Source organism: Bombyx mori, chromosome 21, assembly GCF_030269925.1.
Source record: "Bombyx mori chromosome 21, ASM3026992v2".
Classification (NCBI taxonomy): domain Eukaryota; kingdom Metazoa; phylum Arthropoda; class Insecta; order Lepidoptera; family Bombycidae; genus Bombyx; species Bombyx mori.
Window position 1 is genome coordinate 8472384 of NC_085127.1, and position 14964 is coordinate 8487347.

General features: G+C 35.6%; 1 protein-coding gene across 2 annotated transcripts in view; it reads right to left on the bottom strand.

Moving 5' to 3' along the window:
• LOC101741678 (A disintegrin and metalloproteinase with thrombospondin motifs 7) overlaps positions 1–14964 on the bottom strand; it is a 102654-nt gene that overhangs the window by 1965 nt on the left and 85725 nt on the right. For both annotated transcript variants that reach the window (XM_038018510.2, XM_038018511.2), the window contains exons 9-19: positions 9820–9966; positions 8571–8641; positions 7851–8017; positions 6385–6572; positions 5296–5426; positions 4335–4457; positions 3524–3672; positions 2822–2937; positions 2361–2475; positions 1106–1280; positions 220–356 (exon numbers count right to left, since the gene is read on the bottom strand). In XM_038018510.2, the coding sequence (XP_037874438.1) occupies positions 220–356; positions 1106–1280; positions 2361–2475; positions 2822–2937; positions 3524–3672; positions 4335–4457; positions 5296–5426; positions 6385–6572; positions 7851–8017; positions 8571–8641; positions 9820–9966 (1519 nt within the window). The remainder of the gene's footprint in view (positions 1–219; positions 357–1105; positions 1281–2360; positions 2476–2821; positions 2938–3523; positions 3673–4334; positions 4458–5295; positions 5427–6384; positions 6573–7850; positions 8018–8570; positions 8642–9819; positions 9967–14964) is intronic.

Below are 14964 nucleotides of genomic sequence, written 5' to 3' on the forward strand. Positions count from 1 at the left end.
TACCACTATATAATTAATTCAGATTTGTTTATTAGCGTAGTTAATTTAGATAAGTTATTAATCGTCATTCCTACCAGCTAATTCTGAAAGTATGTGCTTTTGAATTTTAGACTTAATAGATCTAGATGTTATGTTACGTCACTTTGTGTTACGTTACGTTACGTCACTTTGTGTGTTACGTCACTTTATGTTACGTAAGTAAAAACGTTTTCAAATTACCGGCATGTGGCAAAGCTTAGAGCAAGGGTTCCACGCGCCGACCCACCAGTGGACGCACGCCGGCTTCCTGCACTGCTTCATGAGGGCCTGGTGTCGCGGCGGCTCGATGTGGTAGCACTGGGATTGTTCTACCACTCCTGTTATAATTTATACTAATTGTAGTTTAAAGTAATGAATAAGTTAACTGTAATTTTTTTTTATTGCCCTATTAGGCAGACACGAGCATACAGCCCACCTGATAATGAGTGGCTACCGTCGCCCATGGACTTTAGCAATGCTAGGGGCAGAGTCAAGCCGCTGCCTACAATTTTTTTTCTATTTTACGTTAGCTGACCTACGCAACGGTCGGGTTGGTTTCTGACGGGAATGAAGGGAGGCTTTGAAAGAAAAAAATAGGCTAGTTTTATTCGGAGGATAGAAGCGTTTAAACGAGGAAGAACTTGCCGATCAACGATATCTGAATATCATATCGAGGAGTGAGAGGCTATTTAGTTTAAGCGATATTTTGCAAATTTACAGAAGTGCCAAATAAAATTTAAAAAAATTGTATTAATTGGCTTAACAAAAATTTCAGCTATTGAATGGGATAAACTTATTTGAAGTTCAATTAAAAACATCAAATTGTTAATACTAATACCAAATGAAACGGACCTTTAATTACAAAGATAAATGTCGGGTATTAAGCGGAATGACGCTTAAACCAAATAAATTTCATCCTTCAAGATAACCTGAGATGAATGAGATTTACATTAAATACAATGTTTTTTCATTAACTCGAGTTATGTGTACAAGTCTCATCTCCCATAGAAGTATGCATTAAAAACTTCAATTTCAATCGCTTATATTTATGTTCTAATCATGACTACAGTGTAATGCGGTTACGTACGTTGATGTTGATCAATGCATTCGTAATATCTTCTCGTGTATCCAACTCCGCAGGTGACGGAGCACGGCGTCCATTCGGACAGTCTGTAGCTGTGTTTCTTGTGAAGTCTTTGTTTGTCGACCGTGTACTGGTATGTGACGCCGGGGTTGCGATGTCGTCCTCGGAATATACGTTGCTGGAGTAAAAAAATTAGGTCAATTGACAAACTTAGTGTCTCAAACAAAACATAATTTTTTTGAAGTGAAACTTCCTTATCGGCGTTGGAAAAAAATTTACCGTCACATTTTTCGGTTACGCGTCACATTTTTCCGTTACGCGCCATCTGTTTTGTATTCATGTCTATGATAATAAAATCCTTTTGTTTAAACTTTATCTAATTTAACTTTTTTGTATTCATGTCTATGATAATAAAATCCTTTTGTTTAAACTTTATCTAATTTAACTTTATTTAACCAATTTCTAGAAAGTTGCATGTAGATCATTTTTCGAAAAATAAGGCCATAAACAAGTTTCACTTCTTACGTGTGTACACTAGTACACGCACACATTTTTATTATTGCTTAGAGGGGTAGACGAGCTCACAGCCCATCAGGTGTTAAGTGGTTACTGGAGCCTATAGACATCTACGACGTAAATGCGCCACCCACCTTGAGATATAAGTTCTAAGGTCACAGTATAGTTACAACGGCTACCCCCACCCTTCAAACTGAAACGCAGGGCGGTGGTACCTAGGTACCCGTGCGGACTCACAAGAGGTCCTACCACCAGTAATTACGCAAATTATAATTTTGCGGGTTTTGATTTTTATTACACGATGTTTTTCCTTCACCGTGGAAGTTAATCGTGAACATTTGTTATGTACGTATTTCATTAGATAATTTCATAGACGTCTAAAACAAATCATGGTTATTGTGGCCTTTATAATTATGTAACTCTTACTCCCTTAGGTGGCATTAGAGGGATTGGAAAAGAATGAGGAACAACAACATAAGTTTGATTGTGACTTTGTATAAAAAAACTTTATTGCATCACGCCTAATAAATATTGTAAGCAAGGACGTGCACCGTTTTATTTATGACTTACTTACGGATTTGTACTGTGAATTTAATAAAATAAATTGAAGAAAATGAAGCCTGTCTTCGAAATGTGATTCAAATTTCCCAATAAACATTGCACTAGAACTTGCACTAGAAGCACCCTTTTTTTTTAAATATTATAATAGGACATTTAGCTGTAAACTCATAAGTAAACTCACATAAACTTTTATATCTTCGGCGAGCGGTCCCGATATTCGAACTTTTTCCCAGTCACGGTCTCGTTCGTAAATAGCTTGAGCTCCAGCCACGAAGTACTCCGTCAACGTGGCGTTTCTATTTAGTAAAAATGAATTATGCAACAACAAAAACCAGCACAACGCATGTACGTATATATCGACGTTTGAAAGGCAAACGTGATTAAGCGACAATAACTGCTTTGTACATAAATGATAGGCAATAACCATATTCGATGCGCAAAAAAAAAAAATTTGTAGGTCTATTAAAATCATTTCAATCCTACAGCTAGATTCGTTGAAATATAATTTTTTTCAGGTATTTGAACTTTAAATTAGTCTACTGTAAAGTTCACGCATTGTCGCTTAGTCACGTTTGCCTTTCAAGCGTCGGTATACATTCATGTATGCATTTAATATGCACACGACGAAAAACAATTCCTTACCGAGCTCCATTAAGAAACATTCTTCTCGATTTTGTACTTCCGATCGAAATATAATTTCCAGGGCTAACTTTCTCTTGTATTTTCACGTTCCTCGAACCTGCCGGTATAATTGCAACCTGTGCGTGGAAATTAAAATGATTAATCACATTGCATTGATTTAAAATTAATTTTATTCAAGATGAGTTATGGAAGCTTTATACGTGTGTTACATGAAGACTCTCAAAGAGTCTAAATCATATATGTATATACAAATCAATAATACAAAAATGTAACTTCGGTAACTAATTCTAAATAAGACTAAGTTTTAACTATTTTACATTTATGATTTCTGCGTAATTTATTTAAGTGTCCAGTTTTTATTGGGCATTTCTTACTCTTATCTAAAAAGCACTAGATTTACAAGTATTTATATGTTTTCGTAGTGACGGACGACTAATTGAAAAAGTTAATTGACTCGCATGGAAAACTGAAGATATCGCAATGTTTATTTATTTATTTATTTATTTATGTACACACAGAAAAGAGGACATAATACAGAGTAATAGGAAAATTATGTACAAAGGCACTGCTTATTTCTTTAAGAAATCTCTTCCAGCAGACCTGCGAGAGGATAATGAGAATAATAATAAAAAGTGATGAGTGTGTGTAGAACAAATAACACATAACTAAAATAACAAATACAACATGAGAAATGTTTCTTACCTCACTGAATCCTGATTGTCTAGTTGTGCCTTTCGTGTAAATCCCTTGCACAGTTTTACATGCTGTTCCGTCGCCCCCACAGACGCCGCATGCGTCTTCTTCAACGTCAGAATCAACAATCCAATCGCAACCTACTTTGTAGCACACACCTGCGAGCAATGCACCGAATTAAAAATTCCATAAGTAACGTAAAGAATCGACTATATTGTCACCAGAATTGTCATTACTGTTAGACATTGCTAAGCCCGGTAACCGTTTCCAAGTCTCGTTATTTTTCTTATTTTTATTTTTATTTTTTGTACCTAATTTATGTTTGGAATAATTATTATTATCTATATTTATTTAAAATCTTATTAATTACACAATATTTTTAAATTAATTAAAATTTATTAAAAATACAATTTTTTTAAAACACTATATAAAAATAAATTGCCGCTGATGGCGCTACTACTACATAAGCCACTAGCAGTTAGGATTCCAGAGTTAGAAACCTCTTCACAATACGCGCCGTATCGAGGATAACTGTCTTCTGTATCAGGCTCCTAACCCAGCTGGATAACGAAAGTTTCTTAAACTGTTGATCGAAACTTTTCGCTATCAAACCGTGTACCGATACAACTATTGGAAAAATAATGGTTGAATCAACATACCACATGGCGGTAGTATCGTGGGTCAGGTCTAAATCTTAAAAAAAATTATATTTATTATTATTATTGGTAGAAATACTTTATTATTTTCACTAAAACCTTTCTTATTGGTCAGAAGTAATGAACTTTTGAAAATGTTGAATACCGATTCATTGAAGTCTTACCAGAAATGCACATGTCCCGCGACCCGATCGCTTGCCTGCAAGGAGTACCGTCTGCGACGAATCCTCCCAACATCTCCACATCAGTACCATCGCGCGGCACGCATTGTAACTCGCAAGGTTTATCTAAAATACGTTCAATTACGTTATCCAAAATTATTTAAGGAATGTAAATTTAAAGACAAATTAGTCTATTTTTATTTATAAAAAAAAAGCAATTGTCGTCAACCGGGTCTCTCGGTTTTTTTTTTGCTTTTTAGGTCATGTTGATTTCAGGTGCTAGGCGGCATAAAGGTCAAGCGTCATTCGTCTTATTAAAATAAAAGTAACAGTTTTCAACAGCGAATCCCGAAGAACATTATTATGTTATATGATTCTCACGATCGTGTCAATAACTCCTAGGTACATTATAATATGTAATAGGTCCTTTGTATCGAACCTGCGATTCTTTAAATAATAAGCAGGCATGATCCCTCCTGATTAAGCCTGGTTCGTGATGGAACAGGAAAGGCCTTCAGGCCTCAAGATAAAAAAAAAAAATCAATATTATTTAGTGTTATTTAGTACTAGTAGTTTATTTAGTACTGGCCCGCTTCGCCGGGCATTTAAAATTAACATTATTATTTATTGTCATTATTATTACGGAGTCCAACACTCATATAAATATTAGCCTATCCATTAAGTAAATGTATTTTCTACATGGATATCAAGTTTCAAGTCAATCGGATGCATGGTTCAGTAGTTGTAAGGTTAGTTAGTTATAAGTTATAAGGTAAGTTATAATATAATCCGTAAAAACCACTGTAGATTTATATATTAGTATAGATAATCTAGGCCTTTAAGGTTTTACAAAGAGGTTGTCATTCATACCTATGTTTTTTACTGGAAAGTTCATCCAATTAGATCACCATTGATATATTACAATATACGATCAAAACGAATAGTTTACAGTTCAATGACTTACCTTGATCAAAGTAGGGAACCCATTCATCTATAGTTTCATTCTTATATGGCATGTTATTGTGCCTGGAGCACTGAACTTCCCTGAATGACGGTTCGTTGATAGGGCACGGATCCGTGTTGCACACTTTGTACCTGTGTAAAATAAAATTGATTATTTATTAAGACTTTTTGGCCGGAACGCGTGGAGTGAAGTTGTGTGATTTGTTTTATTTTATCTATTTAGTGTTTCTTTAGGTTTAAATATGTAATAACGGCAGTTTATTAACTATTTAGTATCTGTGAAATTGCACAAATTTAGGAAAACGAAACAAAGCCGCTGAACGAAACTTCTCGGGAGCCTCCAAAAAGTCCACTGAAAAAATCTCAGTAAATGACCACCATTTTACTGAGATTACATCTCATAATCTTCATTTCATTTCATCTCCTTTCATTTCACCCCTTTTTTATTTATTGCTTAGATGGGTGGACGAGCTCACAGCCCACCTGATGTTAAGTGGTTACTGGAGCCCATGGACATCTACAACGTAAATGCGCCACCCACCTTGAGATATAAGTTCTAAGATCTCAGTATAGTTACAACGGCTGCCCCACCCTGTCAAACCGAAACGCATTCCTGCTTCACGGCAGAAATAGGCAGGGTGGTGGTACCTACCCGCGCGGACTCACAAGACGTCCTACCGCCAGTAAAATCCAAAATACCATATTATCATTTTTCATAACAATAATTAAAAAGACATGACTTAAAGGTCTTAGTAACCAGGTCATAAAATCCTTTAAAAATATATATATTATTATATGAATAAATAAAAATTAGTCGTATTTATTTAATTTTAGTTCTAACACGAAATTATCGTCATTTATCCTAACATTGTTTATTTTATAAGAAAATAATATTTGATACAAAATTATAAATTGAGCGATTACCTACTGTTGTACTAAGATCCATGCTATGGTGCCACACACTAAGTGTCCATTAGCGGTTTTTTTTATTCCATGCATATATTAAGGCAAATACACCATCTCCACATGTTATTTATTAAATAATAATCAGATTACTGATTTTTTATTTATTTTCGATTTCAATACTGACCTGCTACGATCTCCAATACAATAGTTTCCATTATTGACTGGCTCCGGGTTATTGCATTCCCTCGACTGGGTGGATACTCCAGCGCCGCAAGTTCTAGAACATTCACTCCACTCGCTCCATGGACCCCAACCGCCGTCTCGAGGCGCCGGTGAAGGAGTCCGAGCCACACAGGTCTGATTCTGACACCACTGTTAAGAGAATATAAATTCGCTTACATTTAAGCAAGGTTTCAACAAAAACGTGTCAGTCATGATTAGTTTGAAAGATATGAAAATTATTGAAGTTATGTTAGATTAATTTAAGTCGTCGTGGTCTAAAGGAATAGACGTCCGGTGCATTCGTATTTAGCGATGCAACGGTGCTCGAATCCCGCAGGCGGTTAGGGTGGTAGGACCTCTTTTGAGTCCGCACAGGTAGGTACCACCGCCCTGCCTGTTTCTGCCGTGAAGCAGTAATGCATTTCGGTTTGAAGGGTGGGGCAGCCGTTGTAACTATACTGAGACCTTAGAACTTATATCTCAAGGTGGGTGGCGCATTTACGTTGTAGATGTCTATGGGTTCCAGTAACCACTTAACACCAGGTGGGCTGTGAGCTCGTCCACCAATTTAAGTAATAAAAATAAAAAATATATTTGATTCAGTCATTAAGAAAATTCAAACAATGGCAAAGTTAAAAACACAAAGTTCGAAAATCGTTGAAACCTAGGTAAGTTGGATGCGTAAATAGATATGTGAGTTTAAATTTACAGTTGTTTTTGCATAAATGTTATTCTCGGAACGTGCAATAACTTATTGACATTCATAGGTGCTGTGATAGGAGACTCAACAAACAAATACTTAGTATTCTTTTGATACACCGACATCAGCGTTGAGAGACCATATACATCCGAATGGCTTCTTAGTATTGCACAATTGTGCTTATATTTTGCATCGGACTATACTCGAGCTCATAAACAAGAGCAGCTTGAATTTTTTAACTGTAAGTTTTTTTTCACAAACATTACATTTTATAGCCCCTAGCTAAGATTATCTCTTCAGTATCCAAAACACATCCAGACTTTTAATTCTAAATATCTCAATTAAGATAGGTATCGACTCTAACCAAAAATCTAACTTGGATATAGTCTACTAGCTGCTAGTCTACTGCTACCAATCAAAACGAAACGGAAATTTTAGTATAAATAGACAGACAAGCCTGAGACAAGTCTCGACCCATTTCAGAGGTAACAGCAATTCATAATTGATTTTGAGCTGCTCCTATTAAAACCCATGACTGTTTCACATATTGTTATTGATTAATATAATATAATAAATGATAATACCATCATTTATCACATAATAAACAGTTTCTTGTAGGTAAATAAGAAATAAAGACACAAAAGAAGAGAGAAAGAAGAGAAAAGCAATGCCCTCAGAATCCGGATCCGGATGTATCGAAATTTATTTCATTTAGCTGCTAAGCTCACCATATCGGGTCCGCAAGTGGTGCCAGGTGCTGCAGGACGCATCATAGTAGTACACACATTGTCAACCAGACACCATAGGTGTTCGCATAACTCTGACAGCTTAGAACATAGGCCGGCTTCCGCGCCGAACTGCAGGTGACATTGTGAAGCCGCATCAAACATTACGCCTGCATCGAAAAGTATTAATTAAAATTGGGTGTAATAGGCAAAAGGACAACAATAACAAAATAATAAAAAAGGCATTGCAGTAAAATAAAACGATCAACATTTAAAATGATCAGAAGTAAGTAAATAATACCAATATTCTTTTACATCAATCATTACCTACGTGTATTTACTGACCGCATCTAAAAGGAGAGTTTTTGTTTTTCTACCTATGCTGATAGCCTTGAGCGGCTATTTCAGCTTCGCCCTAACGTGTAGGTAAGCTCACGGGACTCAAACCGAAGTGTTGCTAACACTGGCCCTAGCAAGAGCAATGCTTCGCAGAATCTACCACCGGATCGGAAACACGACCCACTGAGAAGATCCGGCGAGAAACTCAGTGGGCTGTCTATGGGCTAATTCGCTCGTCGACCACTTCGTCGCAAGCGACGGGTTCGACGAGGGCGGTGACCGGTGTTTGTGGTACCTAAAAGCACCGTTAATGGATCGGGAGGATCCGTAATGTCCTGTTTTGGGCAAAGGTGAGTCTAGCATTAGTTTTAAGTCAATTATTACCAGCTGGTACTTCTGGATACACGTATTCGTCTTGTGATGGTCTGTCGCTCAAACATTCACCCAAACCGGCGCTGAAAATAACAAGTACCTATATTGAAAATTGCTTAACATAGAAAATACCTAAGTGCACGATTACTGACTTTTACTGTATTATTGTGTTCGCTGGAAACCTGAGCGATCGCTCATTCTTTCACACGTCATTAAGTGAATCGAACAAATGAGCCGTAATGCACGGTAGCGTGGTCATTTAAACGGCCACACTGCACATTTTGTGTGGTTACGACCGCCTTTACTTCACTACAATAGTTTAGGGACCGCCTATTCCCCGCTGCTTGCACAACGGTCCGTGGGCGTGTAATAAAAGCCTTACCCATAAATAACGAGTCATTTATGCGTCTGCCTACGTTCTTCATAACTCTTTATGTGCCTACATGTCAAAATTTAATTTGTCTGAAAGCGGCCGTAATCCGTTTCTTTATGATGATTATTGTGTTTGACGACGACAAGTCGGCCGCGTTTATTTGGTATGGTCATTAAAATATTGATGGATGATGTCGTTTGACTATTAATAAATAATATTTTTGAGATTAAACGTAACGACATCCGGTATTCACCTCTGGCCGAATTAAAGTTATCAGTGATAATTATGAACGTGTAGGATTTCAACTTACAACTTTATTAACGCAGTAAAACCCGATATTAGCAATGTTTAATGAACTAAATAGCTTTTACAATTCATGTTCAACTATTTTAGCGAACATAAACCTTTAGAAGTGAGTACTTAAAATAGAAATACGTTTAGAGTTTCAATAGAAAATATTGTGTGTATTATAGGCTGTCTAAGTTTAATTTAATGTATTAATTTCAAGAGATACTCAAGACTCACTGAGCATTGGCGTTCACCATAAAAGTTAAAAGCTTTTTGCAATTAGATATATCTTAGGATCGAACGTGTTGTGATCGTAAATGAATAATATTTATGTTATAAATATTTGCTTGAACTTAACTAAAACCAAAGAGCACATTTATATGCATATACATATACACTATTAAGAAACAAAACTTTCCAAATGATAACGAGTAAGTATATCGTTTTAATTACGAGACAATCTACTTTTTTTTTCATTCAATGAACCCAAATATTTTTATATTATTATAATATATTCTTTGTCATTTATTTTTTAAGAGAGACGAATATAATATAGTATAAATAATTTATTATTTCATAAACAATGAAAGGTATACTTACTCCAAGAAATTGGTGACGTCTCGCTTACTACAACGCGACCAGGCTACTTGTACGGTGTCTGCTTCAAATATAGGTGTCATGATGTGCAGTGTGGAGCCCACGCGTCTTTGGCAGCCTATCTTTTCGGTGTCGTGATAAAGACCGAAACTAAAAAAAAAAACATTAAGTAGGACTGATTAAAGTTTTCCAAATAAGGTATAGTCGTTTTCATGTACATGATCTTTTTTAGTGCTAATTTATTATGTAATAGTAAGTGAATATCTCATTAAACATCAAAGCGGAAGTAAGTACAAAGGATATTCGAGCGTCAAGTAATTATCTGCCAAATCCTGTAATCAAATAGGCTATTGTTGCGTATAGTTTTTTTGAAGTGAAAACTTCTTTAGAATCGTTGTGATTTCAAACCGGATGCAACGGAAAAAACGACAGGTAAGAGACACAAATACAAAAATGTGTAGGATGAAGCCAGCAAAGAATGAGACAGAAATATACATACTATTTAATACAGCGCCATCTGTGAGATTTTTTAATACTAACGTGTGTATGAAAGCTCTTGTAGTGAATTTTAATTTAGGATTATACGTGAAATTAAAATATCAATTCAGAGGGCGCTACCTTACAATTATTTACTAATGACAAAATTTTACATATACTTAAGACGTTTAGGATAATTGTATTTTAATTTTGGAAGGTTTCACTTCTACCACGTGTGAATTGCACACATGTATTTTTTTTCCATACGGCCCAGTAGTGGAAGATTTTATAATTTCCGGCACTAAGGTTCGATTGTCAGTACATTTTGTTCGTAACGCATTATTATGAGTGTTTATTTAAGAAACGGCCGTCTGGTGTAGTGGTAAGTGACATGGTCACTACACAAGGGGGTCGCGGGTTCGAATCCCGCCAAGGGAAGATATTTGTATGATAAATATAAATGTCTTTCCAGGGTTATGGGTGTATATTAAATATATGTATGTATAATAAAAATATTATATTTATTTCCGTTATCTGGTACTTGTAACACAAGTTAATGAATTGGCGAAAGAAATCAAATTAGCAATAGTTAGTTGCGGTAGAACTTATTGTAAGTCCGCACAGGTAGGTTCCACTAACTTGCTTAGTTATGCTGCAAAGCCATAATGCTGAACTGTAGAATAGATCAGTCATTATTCCAAATTGAGTGACCTTATTATATTATATCAATTGGTCGGCGCAACATTTGTAATGTCTTTTGATTGGGGAGGACTTCGCAGCTACCGCCAGAATATGACATTCACTTATCAGACTTTGGGCTTGGTTAGTTATAATTTTACTGCAAAAATGACGATAGGCTTGGCTGGGCTCCTGGCATTGCTGACGTCCAAGCGACAGTAACCGTTTGCCATCAATTGGGCTGTATGCTCGCATGTCTGCTATGTCAATTAAAAAATCTAGACTTATCTTGACAGTTATCTCAATTCACCACGCTGAACTAATTAGTTTTACACAATGAAGCTGCGCTATCGATGATTGATTAATTTCGTTTTCATTAAAGTTTTATGTGGGTACATATATGTGATTTATGTGATGGTACAATTTAACTATGATAATGTGATGGTTGTTATTGAAATTATTCGATTAACGTGTGATGGTTCATTAATCAAGATTTTGTAACGACCTTGCAACGGTAATAGCTTTTATATTATGTTGCAACAGAGTATTAACTTAATGGCTCTATTAGTTTATATTATCGTGTGTACCTTTGTTACAGAGATATGATACAATAAGTAAGTGCATTTGAAAGGTTCTACTTAGATGTGTTTTTGAGATTGTTCGTATCCGTCCAATGACTTATTCGATTTTTAAGAGGTTGATTTGTGATTTAATTCATTACATTCAATCATTAATATAAAGAAATAGTATTCAAATACATATTTTATGTAACAGAGATTGTGATTATTTCTAAGTTCACAAAGATTACAGAAATCTTTGATGACGCTCTAGAATGAACTATGTTTGAAAAATGCTAGGTACATTCCGAGGTACCTACCTAGGTTCTCATTAAAAGAGACTTTTATTTCAAAATGATTTTATTATTAAATTTTCATTTTAAGGGCTATAATTAACTAAAGTATGACCGTTGCGGTCGTGAGCACAGATGTCATCAGTTATCAATCTGCTTCGTAATTAAACATTCATTTTAATTATGGCAATTAATCAAACGTTGGTTAGAGAGCTTTTTATGAACCAGTTAATAATGAGTGCTAAGATAGCTTTTGCGAGTCGCAGATTAACTAGTTTTGAACATACTACAGATATTCTTCTAGTTTTATTCTACAATAAATTATTTTGTTACATTTGGATTAGTGTAAAAATTTAGTTAATCACGGATTCGTAAGGTTCTATACATCGACATTAGAATATTGTGCTGCACACCAAAATTAGTAAGTTGAAAATGTCAAAGTACCAAACGTGAGGCCAAACCGTAAAAGTGGCTTTAAGTTTGTACACATGAGTTCATGACTCAGTTGAATGTTTAATAGTTACTGGGGATAGGACTAGATTGTGAGCTCGCACTGTTAAGTACTACCACGCTGCCTACTTCTGCCGTAAAGTAGTAATGCGCTTCGTCTTAAAGGGTGGGGCAGTCGTTGCATTGTAAAAACCGAGAGCTTAGAACTCATATCTTAGGCAGATAGCAATATTTACGTTATTGATGTCGATTAGCCTCAGTACACACTTAACACCAGGTAGCTTGTCTACCGCTCTAAGCAATATCACAAAAAAATACCCATAGACATCTACTACGTGAATTACGTCAACCATCTTGAGACATAGACTCTAAGTCTTAATTGTGCAAGATAGACCTGACCAACCTTTGAACTTTAGTGATATCTACCCACGCAGTATGGACACCTGCCACGAGTATAACTCATCTTGTCTATTGATTGCTATTTCATTCCCTGCCATTTTTCAATTCCACATTAAAACATAACACATATTAAACTAGTGAACGAGCCATTCAAGATATAATTAATAAATGCATGACGGAAAAAATAATTTAATAACACTAAAATTGTTTGTTAGCTCTGATACAACATTACATGATTTTTTTTGCAGTAGAAAATACTTTTTAGTGCTTAATTTAAGAAATAAAGTCGCGGTCCTCCTTGATAGTGAAATTGTGAATTAAACTGAAATTGTAAACTAATCAAACCGTACTTTTTTTTCAACTATGCTTGCGACCCTTAAAGACGAGAAAAACCCACACGTTCTTATGAGTTCATGATTGTATCGGCGCGTCTACGAGTGTCGCCTACAAATTAAGTACGTACCTACAATATTATGTTTATTAAACTACTTATTATTATTGGAGATAAGAAAAAAGAAACAACGAACTTGTGTGGGTTGATAGCCAAGGTGTCAATGCACCGGGTGCATTGTTCGCTGCGAATGATGCATTCACACGTCTAGAGTACGAGGGTAAGGTCAATGGCTGTCACCATGTTTGCGCGTCTTACATAATATTTGTTTGTTTTACGACTGTGGCCGGTGGGTGTTGTCTAACGCGGCACCTGTGGTCCGTGCCAATTTCTTAATAATGCAAGCGTGAAGGAGTGTTCGCGTACGCAACGATCTAGCATACGTATTATAGCACATGTTATAAATGTTTCATAATTTTATATCTGGAAAGTAACGTCCTTGCGGTAATCTCGGCTCGGAAACATGACTCAGTACCGATAAACGAACAGCTAGGCAACGAACGGTTGCCAAATAAAACTTGCACTTATTACCAAAATAATGCTAACATTACTACTATGTGTGATTATTTCGAAGTTCATTGTTGAGTTTCTGAAGTGGGTCAAAATGATATATGAGCAACGAGTAGCATTCTATTATTGAAATTTATTTCTCTGTGAATCTCACTTGTGCTGGATTCAGTTTAGTTTCTAATGCCACCCGAGAAACTAAACTTTATGTTGCCAGCTGTAGTCATTATTTACAGGGTAATAATACTAGAATAATATCTCGTTTATTGACTCGAATATTTTAGTTATGAAATCACTGAATATCGACTGACGTTGCTATCTGTACCTATACGTCACATCAACTCCGAGCGGTCGTAGAGATCATGGATCCGTGATGTTTCTGTGGTAATATATAAGTGAAAATAGTAAATATATAAGTGACCTATTTATGTTAAATCGACGATTTGAATCTGATGATGCAAAATATTTATATAACACGCATGCTGTATGGTTTGGAAAAGGTAAAGAATCGGTGTAAATATTTTACAAGAATTTTCTCTTTTTCAATGCTGTCAAGCATATGGCAATTTTTTTAATAATTTTTTTAAAAATAGCATAACAGTTTATTTTAATAAACTTTATTATCTTTTATGGTTCGTATTAACGTTGAGTTGTGTAATTTTCTACACAAACGGATATCTCAGAATTCTACTCATAAATCATCCTTGTGGTTTAAATCATTTCTGTTATCTTATCGTACATTAAATACTTTATGGGTTTATAAAACATTGAATAGATATCGTCTATTGCGAATTTACAGAAGTCAAAACATTCGCTATTTATAACGTACGATCTTAATACGTTATGAAATATTATGAGTTGGTCCACTTGAAAGTTATGTAACGCGGCTTGTATACATACTGGATTGTAGACAGTGATTGTAGACGTAAAGAAATCGTTTCGGAAATTGAAACGGGATGAACTAATGCCGTAACTAAAAAGGAAACCAATATTCGATTTACAAATTTGAACAGATTTATTAGGTATTATTTAACACATTGTCTTCCACGGTGAAGGAATAACATCGTGTAATAAAAATCAAACCCACACAATTATAATTTGCGTAATCACTGGTGGTAGGACCTCTTGGGAGTCCGCACGGGTAGGTACCACCACCCCGCCTATTTCCGCCGTGAAACAGTAATGCATTTCGGTTTGAAGGGTGGGGTAGCCGTTGTAATTATACTGAGACCTTAGAACTTATATCTCAAGATGGGTGGCGCATTTACGTTGTAGATGTCTATGGGTTCCAGTAACCACTTAACATCAGGTGGGCTGTGAGCTCGTCCATCCATCTAAGAGAAAAAAAAAACACATTCTTCTAAGTTTGACCTGTATATATGTAATCTATGCCGTG